At 40.2% G+C, this 24,303-nt stretch overlaps 1 protein-coding gene across 1 annotated transcript in view; it reads right to left on the reverse strand.

Moving 5' to 3' along the window:
- LOC111978322 (VPS10 domain-containing receptor SorCS1-like) overlaps window positions 1-24,303 on the reverse strand; it is an 87,623-nt gene that overhangs the window by 52,156 nt on the left and 11,164 nt on the right. Inside the window, exons 2-5 of the mRNA XM_024008322.2 lie at window positions 9,738-9,805; window positions 6,649-6,748; window positions 4,333-4,491; window positions 2,867-2,940 (exon numbers count right to left, since the gene is read on the reverse strand). Of these exons, the coding sequence (XP_023864090.1) occupies window positions 2,867-2,940; window positions 4,333-4,491; window positions 6,649-6,748; window positions 9,738-9,805 (401 nt within the window). The remainder of the gene's footprint in view (window positions 1-2,866; window positions 2,941-4,332; window positions 4,492-6,648; window positions 6,749-9,737; window positions 9,806-24,303) is intronic.

Consider the following 24,303-nt stretch of genomic DNA (forward strand, 5'->3'; position numbering starts at 1 on the left):
TTTTTCAACCAATCCACAAACTTCTTTTTAACAAACTACAGTTTTGGCAAGTTGGTTAGGACATCTACTTTGTAAATGGCACAAGTTTTTCCCAACAATTGTTTACAGACAGATTATTTCACTTATAATTCACTGTATCACAATTCCAGTGGGTCAGAAGTTTACATACACTAAGTTGACTGTGCCTTTAAACAGCTTGGAAAGTCATGGCTTTAGAAGCTTCTGATAGATTAATTGACATCATTTGAGTTAATTGGAGGTGTTCCTGTGGATGTATTTCAAGGCCTACCTTCAAACTCAGTGCCTCTTTGCTTGACATCATGGGAAAATCATAATAAATCAGCCAAGACCCCAGAAAAAAAAATTGTAGACCTCCACAAGTCTGGTTCATCCTTGGGAGCAATTTTCAAATGCCTGAAGGAACCACGTTCATCTGTACAAACAGTAGTACGCAAGTATGAACACCATTGGACCACGCAGCCGTCATACCGCTCAGGAAGGAAATGCATTCTGTCTCCTAGAGATGAACGTACTTTGGTGCGAAAAGTGCAAATCAATCCCAGAACAACAGCAAAGGACCTTGTGAAGATGCTGGAGGAAACAGGTACAAAAGTATCTATATCCACAGTAAAACTAGTCCTATATCGACATAACCTGAAAGGCCGCTCAGCAAGGAAGAAGCCACTGCTCCAAAACCGCCACAAAAAAAGCCAGACTATGGTTTGCAACTGCACATGGGGACAAAGATAATACTTTTTGGAGAAATGTCCACTGGTCTGATGAAACAAAAATAGAACTGTTTGTCCATAATGACAATCGTTATGTTTGGAGGAAAAGGGGGAGGCTTGCAAGCTGAAGAACACCATCCCAACCGTGAAGCACGGGGGTGGCAGCATCATGTTGTGGGGGTGCTTTGCTGCAGGAGGACCTGGTGCACCTCACAAAATAGATGGCATCATGAGGGAGGAAAATATGTGGATTTATTGAAGCAACATCTCAAGAAATCAGTCAGGAAGTTAAAGCTTCGTGGCAAATGGGTCAAAATGGACAATGACCCCAAGCATACTTCCAAAGTCATGGCAAAATGGCTTAAGGACAACAAAGTCAAGGTATTGGAGTGGCCATCCCAAGCCCTGACCTCAATCCTATAGAAAATTTGGGGCAGAACTGAAAAATCGTGTGCGAGCAAGGAGGCCTACAAACATGATTCAGTTACACCAGCTCTGTCAGGAGGAATGGGCCGTAATTCACCCAACTTATTGTGGGAAGCTTGTAGAAGGCTAACCGAAACGTTTGACCCAAATTAAACAATTTAAAGACAATGCTACCAAATACAAATTCTGAGCCACTGGGAAATAAATAAAAAATAAATAATTCTCTCAAATATTATTCTGACATTTCACATTCTTAAAATAAAGTGGTGATCCTAACTGACCTAAGACTGGGAATTCTTACTTGGATTAAATGTCAGGTAATGTGAAAAACTGAGTTAAAATGTATTTTGTACACCTGTTCTGAAAGGCCCCAGAATCCGCAACACCACTAAGCAAGGGGCACCACCAAGCAAGCGGCACCATGAAGACCAAGGAGCTCTCCAAACAGATCAGGGACAAAGTTGTGGAGAAGAACCGATCGGGGTTGGATTATAAAAAAATATCTGAAACTTTGAACATCCCACGGAGCACCATTAAATCCATTATTAAAAAATGGAAAGAATATGGCACCACAACAAACCTGCCAAGAGAGGGCCGCCCACCAGAACTCACAGACCAGGCAAGGAGGGCATTAATCAGAGAGGCAACAAAGAGACCAAAGATAACCCTGAAGGAGCTGCAAAGCTCCACAGCGGAGATTGGAGTATCTGTCCATAGGACCACTTTAAGTCGTACACTCCACAGAGCTGGGCTTTATGGAAGAGTGGCCAGAAAAAAAGCCATTGCTTAAAGAAAAAATAAGCAAACACGTTTGGTGTTCGCCAAAAGGCATGTGGGAGACTCCCCAAACATATGGAAGAAGGTACTCTGGTCAGATGAGACTAAAATTGAGCTTTTTGGCCATCAAGGAAAACGCTATGTGTGGTGCAAACCCACCTCTCATCACCCCAAGAACATCGTCCCCACAGTGAAGCATGGTGGAGGCAGCATCATGCTATGGGAATGTTTTCCATCGGCAGGGACTGGGAAACTGGTCAGAATTGAAGGAATGATGGATTGCGCTAAATACAGGAAAATTCTTGAGGGAAACCTGTTTCAGTCTTCCAGAGATTTGAAACTGATTCTCAATCGAATTGAGAATCTGTGGTATGACTTAAATATTGCTGTACACCAGCGGAACCCATCCAACGTGAAGGAGCTGGAGCAGTTTTGCCTTGAAGAATGCGCAAAAATCCCAGTGGCTAGATGTGCCAAGCTTATAGAGACATACCCCAAGATACTTGAAGCTGWAATTGCTGCAAAAGGTGACTCTACAAAGTATTGACTTTGGGGGGGGTGAATMAATTGTTATGCACGCTCAAGTTTTTTTAATCTTATTTCTTGTTTGTTTCATAATGGTGGTAGGGATGTTGTGTAAATCAAATGATACAAACCCCCCAAAAATCAATTTTAATGCCAGGTTGTAAGGCAACAAAATAGGAAYAATGCCAAGGGCGGTGAATACTTTCACAAGCCACTGTATATGCCATCTATTGAGTTCAACTCAGGTACTAGCAGGTACTTCTTGAGATTCAATTAATTGTGTCAATTCTGATGGGCTATCAGTTCAAAATGCTGTCAGTAGAGGAAAGAGTGGTACTTCGTATGAATATTGTATTACAGAGACTTGAAGTATGTGTCCAATGATGATAGAAAGAGATTTTTACTCTCACCAGTAAAATCTGTTGGGGACTACACTCTCATGCACGAGCTGCCATCTTCTTCCAAATTCAACAGAGACGTAGAGCTGCAAGAAAAGAACATCCTATAGTTGAAAAAATCAGAAGAGAAAGAATAACATTTTATTCCAGAGTTACAACTAAGAGTTCAAACGGAGGAAACATTAGACCTGGAGAATTCTCTCCCTCCATTTTAGGGACTGTCATCTACGTATGTCTCATGGAGGGTCATACAACATTTCAATTATATTGCTTTGTTTTTTCACTGCACTTCAGAGGACTTTGATTGTTTTTGTTATGAGTGCTGTACAGCTGAATCTTTAAAGCAGGCTTGAAAATAGTACTTTATATTTGAAGTAGAGTTCGTGATTTAATGCCTTATGACTATTTGAGAGAGAGAGAGAGAGAGAGATAGCGAGAGCATTTTTTAAATGCCATGCTCGTTTTGGCTCCCAGTGGTACCTGTCTATGGCCATAGGATTTTTCCCTAATTGACATTATAAAATGACACACTTAACCATCAGTATCATCCCTTTGCATTATGCTATTGACTTCCCTCTTTCAGCAGATTAGGGCTGTTATCCAAGCTCTCAATAGTCTTTTCAGCTCTCAGCCCAACTCATATGATAACACTTTTACTTAATCTGAGAGCACATCACACATAGGGAACTGTTGTACAATACAATTGTTTTGTACAATACTATTGCACAGTAAAAGACAGCAAATAAATGAATTAATATAAAAGCAGAAACAGAAGAAGGAAACCATACAGAGAGGAAAAAAAATCGCACATTTATATTAACACAAAGATATGGAGTAAACTCAGGGATAACTTCTCCCCAGCTTCTTCATTTCGACCATATTGATGGCTCTCAATAAAGCATCTCATCTCTCCCCAAAACCATTTATCTTACTTCTCAGCTTTTGACTGCACTCTCTCTCATACTCTCTCTCAAGTCTTTCAGTAGCAGGATGGGAGGGGAGAGTTTGATCTCTGTTATGTTGAGTTAAACAAACAGTTGGGTTCTCCTTGAGAATAATAAGTGTGGTCTCAGTCTCCTGTTTGGGACATTAACTAACACATCTCTAGTTTGGACTCTCAAGCCAGACCGTGTGGCCTGTTTGGAAGAACATGTGATGAGATGTCTAGACTTTAGCCACAGTCGTCATGGCTTGGGTGACAGATGTCTCTTGATGTGAAGTCCACTACTCTTAACAGAGCACATTGATGTGTTGGCTACTAAGAGGTGGGAGGTGCTTTCCCCACTGGGAGACAATGATGCTAATGAAAGAACAGGCAGAAGTGTGGAGCACACAGCTACGGTTGAAGTAAACATATTGTTAAAGCCAATAAGGTCAATAGACTCACTGGAATTAACAAGACCCTTACCTCAATCAAGTTGTGTGTGTTTTCTCCCCCCTCCTCACTCCTCAGTTATAATTGACCGGATTCTCTTTACCTTCTGGTCATGGCCGTAAGCCAGGATCCAGTCCTCCTGCTCGGGGTGAAAGAGGAGGCTGAGGATGTCGAAGGCTAAGTGGTACCTCTGATAGGATGCGCCCTCATCAAGACTAATGAGCAGGCTGCTCTCCACCTCCGGGTCGGTCAGTAACATGATCTGAGATGAGAGAGGACGGGTCAGGAGACGAAAGGAGAGATTTATAAATCACAACATTTAGCAATATTTATCATTATCCATTCATGTCCGTAATGATTAAACTTGCTCATTTTACTATTGTTATGAGTTTTCTCTTTWAAAAAAAACACATGAAAAAAATCACGGGAATAGAACACATGCAAAAGAACACGTATGGTTTTCGGACATGTGTGAACAAATCACTTGAAAAATGTAATGCTACGTGAAATTTTGACTAGTAAGACACATATGGTTTTCGGACGTGTGTGACATTTCACATACATTTTACACGTGAAGAAATCACGTGAAAAATGTAATGTGGGAAAAACAGACACATGGTTTTCAGACACGTGAAGTTTCACATGACTCAGATACATGTGGTTAACCAATATTTCACGTGATATTTATTATACATTTGTGCTTTTGTAACTGCCGGGATTAGAACCCTGGAGAGCCAACGTCTTGACCCTTCGACAAAGAGGGACAATTTTGAAGTCACAGGCGGGCTACCTCATTAAATGACCACTTTCACATGTGCACACTTTCACATGTGCATTGTCAACTAGAGCTATCAAACGAATAAAAAATATGATCAAGTTTATCACAGGATTTGCTGTGATTAATCATGATTATTCGCTATTTCATAATTTGTTCAAATTGAGCTGTCATTTCAGATTTCTTTGCAAAAAGCATTCAAATAATATTGCCGTTTTGATTTTGTACAAAGTAACAGTTAGCAAAATCAGGGAAATTGATAAACACACCCAACTTTTTTTGACATTGCATTGTTGTTTTTAGCTGTATAGATMATGTATTTTGGAAGTTTCCAGTGTATTTTTAACGTTTACAGACAATGCGATATAAAAACAAAGGGCACTAAATTTACAAAAAGTTAACTTGAGTTACGGAGTGCTAGCTTCTCTGTTCTTTTCACTGGGCTTCTTCTACACTGTAGGTCACTGACCAATGTATTAAGAAGAGAGGCATGTGCCTGCAACAATACACTCCAAATGGATGGCTCAGAAATAATAAATAATTATTTTTTAACACACCTGATTTATTATACTCAGGTAGGCTAAGTTACCATTTTACAGAATGGCATTACAGAATTTGCAATTCCATATGTGGAAACATTGTTACTGCAACATGTTAACACTACCTGTTCACATGTGAGGAGAATAACACTATTTCACCAGCACATGTGAATTTTCAATTCCACATGTGAAAATTAGATTTTCACATGTGTAGTTTTCCTACATGTGAAACTGCAAATTTGGTTTTCAGATGTGATCGATTTTCACATGTACTTGCAATTCAACTTGTGAAACCGCAAATGTAAAATGTGCAACTGCAATTCACATGAGGTGAAAACATGTTTTTTTTCTCACGTGAAAAAGTTGTGTTAACATGTGAACTCTAAATTTAATACAGGTAGTGTCACATGTGAAATGTACACCTGGACTCAGGGGTAGATGTAACATAGTAAATGTAAATCCGGGACACTCAAAATAGCATGATATGTTACGTTTTGTATGCTATGTATTCATTTGTGGATGTCCATCATCCATTTTGTATCATATGTTACAATTACAATTCATATGATATGTTACAAAATTGCAAAACATATGATATGTTATGAATTCCAATGCTGTTAGCTAGGTGGCTAACATTAGCTAGGGTATAGGGTTAGGGGTTAAGGTTAGGGTTAGGAGTTAGGTTAAAGGGTTAAGGTTAGGGGAATGGTTAGCTAACATGCTAAGTAGTTGCAAAGTAGCTAAAAAGTAGTAAGTAGTTTCAAAGTTGCTAATTAGCTAAAATGCTAAAGATGTCCGTGATGAGATTGGAACAGATTGTGTTGTTAGACATTCGCGTTATACTCCTACCCATCCACCCTGACCAACCACCATACTTTCATTTTTTTGCCTGAAGTAACCTTCTATCTTATGTAACCTTACCATACAGTATGTAACATATCAATCTGATTTGAGTGTCCCGGATTTACATTTAGTATGCTATTTGAAAATATGCTTTCATATACGAAACTGCAAATTTGACATGTGTTTTTTAGTAAGGGTTAAGGACAGCAAACAGATATGGTTATGGTATGGTAAATGATAAGATACATGTACGAGGACATACCTTTCGTTTGTTATTCGGACTCACGTACAAGTAGCTTAGTATGGTTTTTGGTCCAACCTTTTCATTAAGTTTCTCATACGTGGTTCCATAGTCTGTTGACCTAGAATTCAATTAMGGGATTAACAAAAATGTGTTATTCTACTGTTAATGGTGAGAATGAGAGCACGGAGCAATATCAATGATAAAACCTATGGCTATGCAGGCAAGCAGAAAATTAAAACAGGAAATAATACAACACAATTTGCCAGTTGAATAGAGAACTGTTTCATTATCAGAATAAACATGGATATATGCAGTGGAATTATATGATTTGTAGTCAAAGTAAAACATTCCGTATTCAAATCTCCTAAAATGTTGACACCATAATGAACATTATAAATATCAACCCTGTATCTCAGTACCAACATTTTAAAAAACTAAATTGATAACAACTGTGGTGGAGTTGGATACAGTTACATAATCATATTAGAAAAATTAGATGTATGGAGTCATAAACCATTTACAGAAGCATCTATATTTCACATTTCCAATGTGCATTTTCTGGTTGTCAGAAATACTTCAAGTGTAATATGCTACATTCAGTAACATACAGTACTGTACTAGTTTGCAATATTTGAACAAAACATTCCAGTTGTACAGTCTCTGTTTCTTAGCTCTCTGCTTCCTTGTCTCTTATAAAAATCGAGTTTATTGGTTGCGTACATCAATTTGCAGATATTATTGCAGTGAAATGCTTGTGTTTTCTATCAGGGCAGTAATATCTAACAATACAAAACAATACACAAATAATCCAAAAACTAAAAAAAATATACAGTACTTTTGTAGAAATAGTGTACATATGTGGGTGGGTAAGTGGGTAAAACAGTATGTACACATTTTTGAAGTGACCAGTGTTAAATTACTCTATAGAGCAGCAGTCTCTAAGGAACAGGGTAGAGTAGCGCATGGTAGCCGGCTAGTGACAGTGTCTAAGGTTCAGGGCAGAGTACCGGGCGGGGGCCGGCTAGTGATGACTGTTTAGCAGTCTGATGGTCTGGAGATAGAAGCTGTTTCACAATCTCTCGGTCCCAGCTTTGGTGCACCTGTACTGTCTTCGTCTTTTAGATAGTAGCGGGGTGAATAGGCCGTGGCTCAGGTGGCTGAGGTCCTTCATGATCTTCTTGACCTTCCTGTGACACCAGGTGCTGTAAATGTCCTGGAGGGCAGGCAGTGTGCCCCCGGTGATGCGTTTGGCTGACCGCATCACCCTATGGAGAGCCCTTTGGTTGCAGACTTTGCAGTTGCCAGCCCGACAGAATGCTCTCTATGGTGCATCCGTAAAAGTTAGTGAGGGTCTTAAGGGCCAAGTCAAATTTCTTCAGCCCAATGAGGTTGAAGAGGCGCTGTTGCGCCTTCACCTCGCTGTCAGCATGGAGGGACTATTTCAGGTCTTTAGTGATGTGCACGCTGAGGAACTTGAAGCTTTTGACCCACTCCATTGCGGCCCCATATCTGTGGATGGGGGCGTGCTTTCTCTGCTGTCTCCTGTTTTCAGTGATCAGCTCCTTCATTTTGTTGACATTGAGGGAGAGGTTATTTTCCAGGTACTACTCTGCCAGGGCTCTCACCTCCTCCCTGTAGGCTCTCTTGTTGTTGTTGATAATCAGGCCTACCACTGTTGTGTCGCCAGCAAACTTGATGATTGAGTTGGAGACAAGTGCGGCCATGCAGTCATGGGTGAACAAGGAGCACAGGATGGGGCTGAGAAAGCACTCCTGTGGGGCCCAGTGTTGATGATCAGATTTGCGGAGGTGTTGTTGCCTACCTTCCCCACCTGGGATCGACCTCAGGAAGTGTAGGGCCAGTTTTACAGGGTGGAGTTCAGACCCAGGGCCCTGAGCTTAGTGATGAGCTTGGAGGGCACTATAGCATCGAAGGCTGAGCTGTAGTCAATGAAAAGCACACTTTGCTTTCTTGGGTACAGAAACAATGGTGGCCATCTTGAAGCAAGTGGGGACAATATACTGGGATAGGGAGAGATTGAATATGTCTGTAAACACTCCAGCCAGCTGATGTGCACATGCTCTGTGGATGCAGCTTGGGATACGTCCTGGGTTCGATGCACGAGTATCACAGAAGATGTGTTCCTCAGATTTCCTTTATTAAAGTCCCTAGCTACAATAAATGTAGCCTCAGAATATGTGGTTTCCAGTTTGCACAAAGTCCAGTGTAGTTCCCTGAAAGCCATTGCCGTGTCAGCTTGGGGGGGAACATACACGGCAGTGATGATGAAGAAAGTTATCTCGGGAGTTTATGCAGTCATTTGATGGTGAGGTATTCCAGATCGGGAGACCAAAAGGACTTTAGTTCCTGTATGTTTACACAAGTTGTTAATCATAAAACATACTCCTCCACCGTTCTTTTTCCCTGAAAGTTCTTTCTTCCTGTCTGCATGATGGACGGAGAAGCCAACTGACTGAATGGATGGGGACAATATATCAGGAGAGAGCCATGATTCCATAAAACAGAGTATGTTACAGTCCCTGATGTCTCTCTGAAAGGAGATCCTCGCCCTGAGCTCGTCTACTTTAATGTCCAGGGACTGAACGTTAGCGAGTAATATACTTGGAACCGGTGGATGGTAATGCATGCCGCCTGAGTCTGACTAGGGCCCCACTTCTTCTTCCTCTTACTCGTCAGCGTTTTGGTGCAGACCCCGGGATGAATGGAGCTGCCTTGGGCAGTTCAAACAAACAGCATCCATTTCAGGGAAGTCACATTTCTGGTCGTAATACTGACGGGTGACCGCCGATTTAATATCCAAAGTTAGCTCTAGGTAATAATACAAGAGACGTTCTGAGCAAATAATGTAAGAAATAACAAAAAATAAAGTTGGCTAGGAGCTAGAAACAGAGCGAACGTGTCTGTCTCTATTTTGGCAGTTACCTATATAACCAACATTCAACATGAGAAGGGTCATAAGTTTTCCTAAAAATGTGATAGGCAATCACTCAGGCCCATGGTCACATGCTCAAGAAAGACTTGTGGCCCTAAACATGAACACCAAAGCCAGAGAGAAATCAACTGAGATGAATTTAACCCCTCCTTACCTCCATAGAGAGCTCTCTGTGACACTGCCAAGGCTGAAGTCAAAGTACTTAGTTAGCATTAGAATCACCTACAAAAGAGAACACAATTCCCATCTCAGCACGCATCTTTAGAAAATACAAGTAATATACAACCCTTTGATAATGTAACACTTCCATATATCATATCATCTGACACGTTGGTGGGACTTGAAGTAATGAGTTGCATATTATGCAGTATTTCACAATTCTGGTAAATAAGCCTAAAATTCAAAATAAGGGAAAAAAATCACTTTTGACTACCTCATTTTCAAACTTGCACCTGTTGCTATTTTATCATTGGAAGTGGTTTGAGCAGGATGGCCTTAGGAGGAGTGCATCATCAATTTTACAACAGCAGCCTTAATATGGACGCTTGTCAAACCTCCACACACATAAACTAATCCCAAACCAATTTATGAGGCCTTGTCAAGGCTTCAATCTGCATGAGAATGTTGCATCTTCTGTGTAAAGGTAAAGGTTGTGTCACGGATTCCCCCAGTACTTCTGCTCAATCCGTTCACCAGCTCCGGAGGTCTACGTCACCGGCCTTCTAGATGTCACTGAACTGGATCATCACCACCAACCCCGGACTGTCTTGTCTCATTACGCACACCTGGTTCCCATTCCCCCTGATTAGTATGTGTATATATGTGCCCTCTGTCCCCCATTGTCCTTGTCAATCATTGTTCCCATGTCTGTTGGTCTTGTGAGTTCCTGCGCTTTGTTGTTTCGGGCTTTCATGCTACGTGTATTGTGCACTTGTTATTTCGTGTCTCGTCCCGTGTAGTGTTATTACGGGTCACATCCCATGTAATTATTAAAGGTTAAACCTCACTCTTTTGTTTGGGTTACATCCCTGTGTACTTTATATACGTGTTTGTTTTGGGCTTCGTTCACGTGCCTTTTTTTTTTCATGACATGTTGTATTTTTGGGTGGAGTAATAAAACCCCCTATTACTTATTCCTACGCCTGTCTCCGATCATTATACAATGTGACAGGTTGTGGGTTTATTTTAGGGCTCAGCGGGTTTCTTCCATGGCAAGCATCCCAGGTACAGCAAGGCTCTCCTCGTAAATATCATGGACATCTTTTTTGAGGAGATTGTAAAGAACACCATTGTTATATGGTGGTTATACAAGCTCATACTTAATAGGTATGTAGACAAATAAATTATTCTACATGTTAATGAATGGCGCTATGGACAGCTCTATTTTCTGTTTTAATTTGAAAGGAGAAACTTCTTTCCTACTCAGCGTTTGTTGGAACCTATATTGAAGTATTTGTATCACTTCATTAATATTACTTACAGTCAATGTTAACAGATTGATTTTTCCCATTCCCTCAACTCTAAATACTTGAAGACAATGTGGAAAAAAAACCATTTAATAAAAGTACACAACTGTCTCAATGGTTTACTGCATAAGAAACCATTGAAACCATTTATTTTGTTTAAAATTTGGCCTTTTAGTTGTGTCTCTTCATTATAACATGTATATATTGTGGTTGGCCAAAGTGTGGTGAGGAATAATCTGAGTATTTTAACACAGCAGTAATCTAGAAACCCACAGATTGGGAAATGCAAATGTATTCATCCCCCTTGGCGTATTTCCTGTTTTGTTGCATTACAACCTGTAACTTAAATAGATTCTTATTTGGACTCCATGTAATGGACATACAAAAAAGAGTCGAAATTGGTGAAGTGAAATTAAAACTTGTTTCTAAAAAATAGAAAACGGAAAAGTGGTGCGTGCATATGTATTCACTCCATTTGCAATGAAGCACCTAAATAAGATCTGGTGCAACCATTAACCTTCAGAAGTAACATAATTAGTTAAATAAAGTCCACCTACAGTTGAAGTCGGAAGTTTACATACACCTTAGACAAATACATTTCAACTCAGTTTTTCACAATTCCTGACATTTAATCCTAGCAAGAATTCCCTGTCTTAGTTAGGTCAGTRAGAATCACCACTTTATTTTAAGAATGTGAAATGTCAGAATAATAGTAGAGAATGATTTATTTCAGCTTTTATTTCTTTCATCACATTCCCAGTGGGTCAGAAGTTCACATACACTCAAGTAGTATTTGCTAGCATTGTCTTTAAATTGTTTAACCTGGGTCAAACGTTTTGGGTAGCCTTCCACAAGCTTCCCACAATAAGTTGGGTGAATTTTGTCCCATTCCTCCTGACAGAGCTGGTGTAACTGAGTCAGGTTTTTATGCCTCCTTGCTAGCACACACTTTTTCAGTTCTGCCCCAAATTCTCTATAGGATTGAGGTTAGGGCTTGGGATGGCCACTCCAATACCTTGACTTTGTTGTCCTTAAGCCATTTTCCACAACTTTGGAAGTATGCTTGGGGTCATTGTCCATTTGGAAGACCTATTTGTGACCAAGCTTTAACTTCCTGACTGATTTCTTGAGATGTTGCTTCAACATATCCACATAATTTCCCTTCCTCATGAAGCCATCTGTTTGGTGAAGTGCACCAGCCCCTCCTGCAGCAAAGCACCCCCACAACATGATGCTGCAACCCCAAGTTGGTATGGTTTTCTTCAGCTTGCAAMCCTCCCCCTTTTCCTCCAAACATAACGATGGTGATGGCCAAACAGTTCTATTTTTGTTTCATCTGACCAGATAACATTTCTCCAAAAAGTAGGATCTTTGTCCCCATGTGCAGTTGCAAACCGTAGTCTGGCTTTTTTATGGAGGTTTGGAGCAGTAGCTTTTTCCTTGCTGAGTGGCCTTTCAGGTTATGTCGATATAGAACTCGTTTTACTGTGGATATAGATACTTTTGTACCTGTTTCCTCCAGCATCTTCACAAGGTCCTTTGCTGTTGTTCTGGGATTGATTTGCACTTTTCGCACCAAAGTACGTTAATCTCTAGGAGACAGAACGCGTCTCCTTCCTGACCGGTATGATGGCTGCATGGTCCCATGGTGTTTATGCTTGCGTACTATTGTTTGTACAGATGAACGTGGTACCTTCAGGCGTTTGTAAATTGCTCCCAAGGATGAATCAGACTTGTGGAGGTCTACAATTTATTTTCTGAGGTCTTGGCTGATTGCTTTTGATTTTCCCATGATGTCAAGCAAAGAGGCACTGAGTTTGAAGGTAGGCCTTGAAATACATCCACAGGTACACCTCCAATAGGCTAATTGACATCATTTGAGTCAATCAGAAGCTTCTAAAGCCATGACATCATTTTCGGGAATTTTCCACGCTGTTTAAAGGCACAGTCAACTTAGTGTATGTAAACTTCTGACCCACTGGAATTGTGATACAGTGAAATAATCTGTCAGTAAACAATTTTGGGAAAAATTACTTGTGTCATGCACAAAGTAGATGTCCTAAACAACTTGCCAAAACGAAAATTTGTTAACAAGAATTTTGTGGAGTGGTTGAAAAATTAGTTTTAATGACTCCAACCTAAGTGTATTTTTTATCTTCCGACTTCAACTGTATGTGCAATCTAAGAGTCACATCATCTGTCTCATGATCTCAGTATATATACACCTGTTCTTTAATGCCCCAGAGTCCGCAGCACCACTAAGCAAGGGGCACTACCATGCAAGCGGCACCATGAAGACGAACGAGCTCTCCAAACAGGTCACGAACAAAGTTGTGGAGAAGTACAGATGAGGGTTGGTTTATAAAAAAATATGTGAAACTTTAAACATCCCACGGAGCGCCATTAAATCCATTATTAAAAAATGGGAAGAATATGGCACCACAACAAACAGCTTGCCTGTCGAAACGTTGGTAAATTAAATATTTTTGCATCTGAGCTCCTAGAGTGTGCGGCTCTCCTTTATTTTTAAGACCACAACAAACCTGCCAATAGAGTGCCGCCCACCAAAACTCACAGACCAGGCAAGGAGGGCATTAATCAGAAAGGCATCAAAGAGACCAAAGAAAACCCTGAAGGAGCTGCAAAGCTCCACAGCGGAGATGGGAGTATATGTCCATTGGACCATGTTAAACCGTACACTCCACACAGGTCGGCTTTACGGAAGAGTGGCCAGAAAAAAAGCCATTGCTTAATGAAAAAAATAAGAATGTTGTCACGCCCTGACCATAGAGAGCTGTTTATTCTCTATGTTGGTTGAGGCGTGATAGTGACTAGGGTGGATCATCTAGGTTATTAATGGATTTTGTTGGCCTGGTATGCTTCCCAATCAGAGACAGCTGTTTATCGTTGTCTCTGATTGGGGATCATATTTAGGTAGCCATTTTCCCCCATTGTGTTTGTGGGATCTTGTCTACAGATAGTTGCCTGTGTGCACACCAGTAGCGTCACGTTTCGTTTGTGCTTTTGTTGTTTTGTTTGGTGAGTTTCTGTTTATTAAAAGATGTGGAACTCTACGCAAGCTGCGCCCTGGTCCGATTACTATGACGAACGTGACACATGTTTGGTGTTCGCCAAAAGGCATGTGGGAGACTCCCCAAACATATGGAAGAAGGTACTCTGGTCAGATGAGACTAAAATTTATATTTTTGGCCATCTGTCACGCCCTGACCTTAGAGATCCTTTTTATGTCTCTATTTTGGTTGGTCATGGCGTGAGTTTACATACACCTGGGCATTCTATGTTTTTGTTCTATGTTGTCTATTTCTATGTGTTTGGCCGGGTGTGGTTCTCAATCAGAGGCAGCTGTCTATCGTTGTCTCTGATTGAGAACCATACTTAGGTAGCCTTTTCCCACCTGTGTTTTGTGGGTAGTTGTTTTCTGTTTTGTGTGTATACCTGACAGAACTGTTGTGTTTTGTTCCATTTTTGTTTTTTGTTTCAGTGTTCAGGTTATATTAAACATCATGAACATGTACCACGCTGCGCTTTGGTCTCCTCCTTCTTCCTCAGACGAACATCGTTACACCATCAAGGAAAACGCTATGTCTGGTGCAAACCCAACACCTTTCATCACCCCGAGAACATCATCACAGTGAAGCATGGTGGTGGCGCTAAATACAGGGAAATTCTTGAGGGAAACCTGTTTCAGTCTTCCAGAGATTTGAGACTGGGATGGAGGTTCACCTTCCAGCAGGACAATGACCCTAAGCATACTGATAAAGCAACACTCGAGTGATCTAAGGGGAAACATTTAAATGTATTGGAATGGCCTAATCAAAGCCCAGACCTCAATCCAATTGAGAACCTGTGGTATGACTTAAAGATTGCTGTACACCAGTGGAACCCATCCAACTTGAAGGAGCTGGAGCAGTTTTGCCTTGAAGAATTGGCAAAAATCCCTGTGGCTAGATATGCCAAGCTTTTGAGACATACCCCAAGATAATTGCAGTTGTAATTTCTGCAAAAAGGAGGCTCTACAAAGTATTGTCTTTGGGGGGGGGGATAGTTATCTATGCTCAAGTTTTCATTTTTTTTGTCTTTGTCTTATTTCTTGTTTGTTTCAAAATAAAAATATTTTGCTTCTTCAAAGTGGTAGGCATGTTGTGTAAATCAAATGATACAAACCCCCCCAAAAATCAATTTTAATTCCAGGTTGAAAGGCAACAAAATAGGAAAAATGCCAAGGTGGGTGAATACTTTCGCAAGCCGTTGTAGAGACGAATGGTCTACCAATTACATGACCTTTTATAGCTTCCAAAAGTCCCAATCTGCTGGACATTGGCATTCACAATAAAATGAACCGGAGCAGTTTGGAAAGTAGAGCCAATTACTTCCTGTCTTCTGGATGGTCATTAACTTTAACTAATCTATTTACTTGGAGAACGTCCAGTGGAAGACTCAAATAATTTGCAACCTCTCAAGTGCCAGCTGGAAAAGTGTTGAAAGTGCAAGGTGAAGCTCTCTTATTGTTGTAAGTATTTAATGTGCCAGGCATCAATATACAGTGATTCTTAATTTTGTAGATTTGTCTGTGTTAAACAGGGGGTTGGGGCGGGGTACTTACTTGCTATCTAACTGTAGCTATAAAGATCCTGTGTGAATCTCAACCCTGTGTGAATACATTGGTATGAATTTGATCATTCTTGAGGCATGAAAGGGGTGTTATGGTGATTTAAAAGAGCTTAGTTTGAGAAGATTACTACAGTAGAATGAAGGCGCTGTATTAAGAGGGATGGAGGAGTGTGGGATAGAGGGTGGAGGGGGGCACCCTATTAGTGAAGGATGAGGAGCCCCTGAAAGAGACATTTAAGGGCTAGACAGACTACAAATGAAGATTCATTCCCAGACTCAGCGACTCCCTGATCCAGCCTTATCAGCTTCAGGAATTAAGTTACCTCATCAATAAAACTGTCAACATCTTTACCCGCTGCAATTAAATAGATAGATGATTCCATAAAATCAATTGTTATCCAAGTTACTGATCAGAATATCAATAATATAGGGTGGTTTTCTATCTTTACCCTATAAATGGAAAAGCACTAACACATTACCATTTTTGGCTTTTAAGAGTTTCTCAATCTATTTCCACTACTACAACACTAATGATGCTGTTGAAAAATAACAAGCCAGCTCCCTAACGGTAACCCTTATTGTACAGATGTGAATTGTTACAGTTTTTAAGTTCTTATTAGCAATGGAATAGAGACACCCACATTCTTAGAAACTTGAAGTACATTATGGCAAATTAATATGAGATTCAAATTAGAATTTGCAGTCTAACACAATGAGTCTAAGAATTGTGACAGATTCACTGCGAGCGGAGCCAGTGTTTACTTTCAAACAGATGTTTCTGTTGGTTCATAATGATATTATCATCAAAAGCTATGCATTTTGAAAGTAGAGGCTTTCATATGATCAACTTATCACCCATCTATATGTTAAAATCGGACTAATTACCTATCTTTTACTGGATGGACGTTTTTTTATAAGAATATACACTGAATAAAATGCATAAACTATCATTCTTTACACAACCTATACCTTTCTGTTTCAAGCTTTGTCTGTTGGTACAAACACAAGCTCAGAGCTCTCAACCATACAACCTCAACCTGTATTATTGGCTTTATTTTGTCTACCACATCAAATTATATCTCTTTATTCACACAGACAGTGTTTTTTGAAGTCAGAGCTATTTGGTCTCCTATGGATAACATGTCAACTGGATCGTGAATTATTAAGTGACTTCACGGTAGAATATTGCAAAGATAAATGAGTAATGTCCTCACACAACTCTCATAACCGTGAAGATTCCGTTGCATCCCACACCATGAGAGCTTAAGGTAGGATTGCTCGACAACAACAGAATACTCCAGATCACTGAAATGTATGCCTCCTCCAGCCATGTTAATATCTTCTGACTTCCACTACTGTCAACAGAGTTTTATCTTGAACAAAAGGATGTCTGAATATCTGTAAATATAGTGGGTGCAATTTAAGTGATATGTGGTAGTGGTAGTAGTTCCGCAACAATCAAATGTATATAGGGAACAGTGATAGCAGTTCTTAAAATCTTTTAATGGATGAATATTTAACCATGTCTATTTGTAATCACAGCCAGTTTGGAAGCCTTTATTTAGGCCTCTAGAAGTGCAAGTGATATAAAATACCTATTATTCATCAATAAGCAAATTCCTACAGCCAGCCTGCTTGCTGTAATCACTTGTAATTACAGTACAATACTGTAGATTTTTTTTCTTCTTACAGTTCAATAGTACATTTTACTGTATTGCACTGTGTTTCATTGCTCTGGAATCAAGATACCGTGAATATCTCAGTATTGTATTGACACTATACAGAGATAGTCAGGGATACAGTGCATTCGGAAAGTATTCAGACTCCTTGAATTTTTCCACATTTTGTTACATTACAGCATTATTCTAAAATTGATTAAATTGTTGTTTTTTTCTCTTCAATCTACACACAATACCCCATAATGACAAAGCAAAAACAGTTTTTTTAGATTTATTTTTGCAAATGTATTAAAAATAAAAAACTTCAATATGACATTTACATCAGAATTCAGCCCATTTACTCAGTACTTTGTTGGAACACCTTTGGCAGCGATTACAGCCTCGAGTCTTCTTGGGTATGACGCTACAAGCTTGGCACACATATTTGGGGAGTTTCTCCCATTCTACTCTGCAGATCATCTCAAGCTCTGTCAGGTTGAATGGGTAGTGTTGCTGCACAGCTATTTTCAGGTCTCTCCAGTGATATTCGATCAGGTTAAAATCCAGGTTCTGGCTGGGTCACTCAAGGACATTCAGAGACATGTCCCAAAGCCAGTCCTGCGTTGTCTTGTCTGTGTGTCCTGTTGGAAGGTGAACCTTAGCCCCAGTCTGACGTCCTGAGCGCTCTGGAGTAGGTTTTCATCAAAGATCTCTCTGTACTTTGCTCCGTTCATCTTTCCCTCGATCCGTCCATCCTGTCTCCCAGTCCCTGCCGCTGAAAAACATCCCCACATCATGATGCTGCCACCACCATGCTTCACCGTAGGGATGGAGCCAGGTTTCCTCCAGACGTGACGCTTGGTATTCAGGCCAATGAATTCAATCTTGGTTTCATCAGACCAGAGAATCTTGTTTCTCATGGTCTGAGAGTCTTTAGGTGCCTTTTGGCAAACTCCAAGCAGGCTGTCATGTGCATTTTACTGAGGAGTGGCTTCCATCTGGCCACTCTACCATAAAGGCCTGGTTGATGGAGTGCTGCAGAGATGGTTGTCCTAGAAGGTTCTCCTATCTCCACAGAGGAACTCTGGAGCTCTTTCAGAGTGACCATCAGGTTTTTGGTCACCTCCCTGACCAAGGCCCTTCTCCCTCGATTGCTCAGTTTTGCCGGGCGGCCAGCTCTAGGAAGATTCTTGGTGGTTCCTAACTTCTTCCATTTAAGAATGATGGCCACTGTGTTCTTGGGGATCTTCAATGCTGCAGATATTTTTTGGTACCCTTCCCCAGATCTGTGTGTAACGCTTGTCGTGGTTGGAAGAAGAGGAGAACCAATGCACAGCGTGGTAAGTGTCCATATTGATTTAATACGAAATAAATGAACACTGAACAAAAACAAGAAAACGACAAACGAACTGTACGGTGAAAAAAAGACACAGAACAGAAAATATAATCACCCACAAAACACAATGAAAAACAGGCTACCTAAATATGGCTCCCAATCAGAGACAACGACTGACACCTGCCTCTGATTGAGAACCATACTAGGCCAAACACATATAAAATGAACAATAGAACAAAACATATAAAAACCAACATAGAATGCCCACCCCAACTCACGCCCTGACCAAACTAAAATAAAGACATAACATAGGAACTAAGGTCAGAACGTGACACTGTGCCTCGACACAATCCTGTCTCTGAGCTCTACGGACAATTCCTTCGACATCATGGCTTGGTTTTTGCTCTGACATGCAATGTCAACTGTGGGACCTTATATAGACAGTTGTGTGCCTTTCCAAATCATGTCCAATCAATTGAATTTACCACAAGTGGCCTCCAATCAAGTTATAGAAACATCTCAAGGATGATCAATGGAAACAGGAAACACCTGAGCTCAATTTTGAGTCACATAGCAAAGGGTCTGAATACTTATGTAAATAAGGTATTTATTTTTATTTATTTTTAAATGTGCAAAACTGTCTAAAAACCTGTRTTCGCTTTGTCATTATGGGGTATTGTGTGTAGATTGATGAAAACTTTTAATTTTAAACATTTTACAATAAGGCTGTAATGTAACAAAATGTGGAAAAAGTCAAGGGGTCTGAATACTTTCCGAAGGCACTGTATGTCATAAGATATCTTGTTGTAGTTTCTATTATTCTGAAGACCAATGTATCCTTACCTACAACATTTTCAGTAACGGTTACATAAACTTTTTACTTGCTTTGACTGTGATGTGTTTTTTTTTATCATCCTTGTTTGAACCTTGTTTGACTGTAAACTGCTAAGGATAAGAGTGCCCGCTAAATGGCCAAAATGTAAATATAAAAATTGCAAAGAACACCGGGTAATATTTCCCTGCGTGGGGAAATTCCAGTAATATACTGGAAATTTGATTACAGTAAAAAAATTGGTACTGTAAATTGGATTACCGTAAAATAAATCACGGTAACTTACTGGCCAATTTCTGCCAGTAAGTTACTGTAGTTCTACAGGAAATGTTTTACAGTGCACTTTGACTCTCTGGATCTCTGTCATTAGCATATTTATTCAGCACAAACTCCTTCAAACTAGCCTTAAGATCAAAAATTAAACATCCATCCTAAAACATTTATTACATGTAACAAAATGTTGCACAACCAAAATCCACAAAAGCTTATATCTTGGCATGTCATCACATTTGCAACCCCTAATTGAATATCCATTTTGATCTATGTTTCCCTGAACCTCTGTGAACCATATAATTTTAACTGGTTAACCAGAGTATGTACAGTAGCTATCCAACATGCAGAAAAGACTCTGGCTAGGGATATCCTGATGCTATCATACTATTAGGAAAAGCTGAAATGTAAGATGCATTACAGACACCCCTGTGGCGGACATTTCTCTGTTTTCAATTGTTGAAGTTAGAAATCATCAGAAGCCCCTTCTTCTTTGCATGCTTTTTCTCTAACGACTCTGTCTCCAGCCAGACAATGGCAGCTTGCTGAGCCACGAAGCTTCATCGTGCATGAGAGGGGTCCGATCAATGCTGGCAAGATAAGAAATTGAGTGGGTTTGTTTCCTACCCAGCCCAAAAGTAGCACCTGCTGAGCTGAGGATGCTTTCAAAAAACACGTTCAACTCATTGATATGCCTTCTGAAATGTGGGTGCTCAGAGATAAAGGTGCAGGGTTGTGTGTGTTCTGTTGACAAACTCAAAGCTAATTTACCTTACCAGCAATGAGATTTGTCTAACTCTGATACAATGGATGATAAATGAATGCACAAATTGTTAGAACTGAAACCAAAGCAAGTGTTAATCTACTTCTGTAATTTGCTTTGGGGTTGGGGCATACGTCATGACTCTTGTACAATGTCCTTGGTCTAAAAGCCTGCTTGCCCTCTCTGCAGCACACTCAGTGGGGGGCTGAGGTCCAACAGAAGTCTCCAAACTTAGAGTCACAGTTAAGGCTGTGGTGGTCATGAAATTTTGTCAGCCGGTTATAAACATGCAAAAGACTGCCGGTCTCATGGTAATTCACTGTTAATTAAAATAAACACGTTTAGACTCTCCAGACCTCCACGCATACAAGCTGCTGATGTGTGCTTTTGGAACATCTAGAATACATCAATTTAATATACACCATCACAATACATCCATTATTTATTTTAGTTTGGTCTAAAGAAACATTATGATATGAAGAAAATGTATTTCAGAATAACAGAATATGAGTTGGCCTACTGTATGTTATCTGACTATGTGCAATGCCATAGGCTGTAGACTTGTTCATTTAGCAGACACGATATGATTATAAGTCCCGTGCCATTATTTTATATTCTATGATTTTATAGTAAGATGAATATAATTGAACTTGGTTGAAAAAAATAGAAAGGATATTTTCCCATTCCGGAGCGAGTGTGTATATGAAGTGGCTATGTTGATCGTAAAATAGATAATTTGAAACAGGTCCTATACGCTAGATTTAGAGTTATTTGGCAACTTTAGTAGTGAATGATACAAACCTTATAATGTCTTAGAAATCAAAACCTACTGTATATGGGCTACATGATGCCACTATAGGCTATTGATTATTTGAAAAATATATCAAAAAAGGTTTCGCTCTGTTCCTTGCATTAGGCTGCACAAGCTGTTCTCTCAACATCGAGTGATCATATTTTCACTCATCAGACTATTCTCAATTATATCATGTGTTTAATAATATAACTTTTTTTAAATTTAGAATGGCCCATTGTCAAATGGGCAGGAAGAGGGGTAGGGGAAAAATACATGTCATCCATATGCACTGGAATAGCGAATGGAGGCTACTTTCCTGCTGTTTCGTTTTTCACTCATGCAGGGAGGCTACTCCGGTTATTTCACTCCACACATCAACCACTGTTTGAGGAGCATGCAGCCTCTAGCTGCGTGACAGATGATATTCGGCCCAAACTCTGTATGCCATGGGCTCTCCATCCAATTTGGGAAACCAAGTGAAATCTTTTCGGGAACATCGAGAGCAACGAAACATATTTCACTAAACTCTGCACACTCAAGAAAGGAACGAAGGAGAGAGGGGAGGAAATGGAAACGCATGGTGGTGAGATAATTTGTAGCTAAAGGAAATATGTCTGCCTAATAATTATGAAAATAGAAAGAATTCCCTATTACTAGGTTATTAAAAATCAAATACAAATTCACTGTAAACCTCCCTGCACAATCAATAAACAATCAATGAACCAACAGCATCGCCTAGGCCTTTACGTTCTCTCCCAGACTCATGGATAGAAAGTTTGGAGCAGTTGCATAAGGTAGGTAAACAGTCCATCCAGTATGCTTAACAACACAGTCCACACTCAAAGGCGATTACTTAAAGACATCTTAAATCATTTTTTCCTTATGTTTCCTGCTGTGCATAATATGCAGTAGGCTATGCATTGTACAATGGCACAAACATTATTTTAATTCAGTTATTTTCTGGGGGGGCTTAGGCTCATATATAAGCCTATGCATAAGCTCTAATATGCATATGGGGGTTTTAATTAATCATCACCTTAGAAAGTGCAGTCCATTTCATTGTGTTAGTCTTTGAAACAACATCCACAATGACCATGTTTTTCACTCAGTTTCAACCTGTTGAGGTTGAAACTCAACCACAGCGAGGTGAGTTTTAAAAGCACATCCTTTTTTGATGTTAAGTGTTTGATGTAATGTCTGATTGAATTTGCAATGATGTCGGAGTGGTTATAGGGACAATAGAGCCATGAGTACCAGGCCACTAGTGACCTGATGATCATTAGCGAGTTGGGTACGACCAATGCATATCCAGAATGCAAATGAGGAGATTACCGTGACTCAATGGTCACTTGAATTTTACTGCGGTCATGACTCATGACTGCTGGTGTGGCGGTAATACGGTAACCGCAACAGCCCTGGTCACAGTAACACATTGAAGATGTCACGGTATCACGATCATTATAATGAGTGGACCAAGATGCAGCGTGGTATGGTTCCATCCTCTATATTAGGAAGTGAAACTCAAAGAAAACAATAAATCGCAAAACGAAACGTGAAGCTACAATAGTGCTCACAGGCAACTAAACATAGTCAACATCCCACAAAGCACAAAGGGGAAATGGCTGCCTAAATATGATCCCCAATCAGAGACAACGATAAACAGCTGCCTCTGATTGGGAACCATACCAGGCCAACATAGAAATATAATAACCTAGATGACCCACCCTAGTCACACCCCGACCTAACCAACATAGAGAATAAAAAGCTCTCTATGGTCAGGGGGTGACACACGGTTGTAAAGGTAAATGACCAACTCTGGTGCTGCTACTGTAAAGATGTGAATGGTAGATTGATGCTGCAAGAGTTAAGGCAAGAATGAGTGCTGATGGAAGTTGACGGAGCTAACCATAAAAGAGTAATAATGGTTATAATTTATTATAGCTAATGTTAAGTATGAGGGGCTGATTTATGTAATGCAAAGGCAAAATCAAAGACTGATGTAACGAACATGAGAAGGCATTGTGCTGATGTTGCTCTTGCTACTGTCAATATAATGTACAGTTATGAAAATACTTTGGAAAGTATTCAGACCCCTTGACTTTTTCCACATTTTGTTAACTCACAGCATTGTTCTAAAATTGATTAAATAAACAAACATCTCATCCTGTTTCCATTGATCATCCTTGAGATGTTTCTACAACTTGATACAAGTCCACCTGTGGTAAATTCAATTGACTGGACATGATTTGGAAAGGTACACACCTGTCTATATAAGGTCCCACAGTTGACAGCCCATGTCAGAGCAAAAACCAAGCCTTGAGGTCGAAGGAATTGTCTAGGCACAGATCTGGGGAAGGGTACCAAAACATTTATGCAGCATAGAAGGTCCCAAAGAACACAGTGGGCTCCATCATTCTTAAATGGAAGAAGTTTGGAACCACCAAGACTCTTCCTAGAGATGGCCGCCCGACCAAACTGAGCAATCGGGGGAGTTGGGCCTTGGTCGTTAGTGTTACCTCTGACACATTGGTGTGGCTGGCTTCCGGGTTAAGCGGGACCACCCAAATAGCCAGCTTTTGAAGCAGACAGGCATTAGGACCTCGGGGACCATTGACATAATGACACCACGACAAGCAGTATGGCGCCAACAGAGATGGTCGACTAGCTTCGAGTTCTTAGGAAACTATGCAGTTTTTTGTTGTTTTATGTATTATTTCCTACATTGTTACCCCAGGAAATCTTAAGTCTTATTACATACAGCCGGGAAGAACTATTGGATATAAGAGCAACGTCAACTTACCAACATTATGATCAGGAATATGACTTTCCCGAAGCGGATCCTCTGTTCGGACCACCACCCAGGACAATGGAGCTAATTCCAGTAGGCAATCCAAAACAACGACGCCATAGAAGGGGCAGACAAAGCTGCCACCTGGCCAGATGAAATTTGAGCAAGGGTTGACTTCCAGA

The sequence above is a fragment of the Salvelinus sp. IW2-2015 genome, linkage group LG18, assembly GCF_002910315.2.
Source record: "Salvelinus sp. IW2-2015 linkage group LG18, ASM291031v2, whole genome shotgun sequence".
NCBI classification, from domain to species: Eukaryota; Metazoa; Chordata; class Actinopteri; order Salmoniformes; family Salmonidae; genus Salvelinus; species Salvelinus sp. IW2-2015.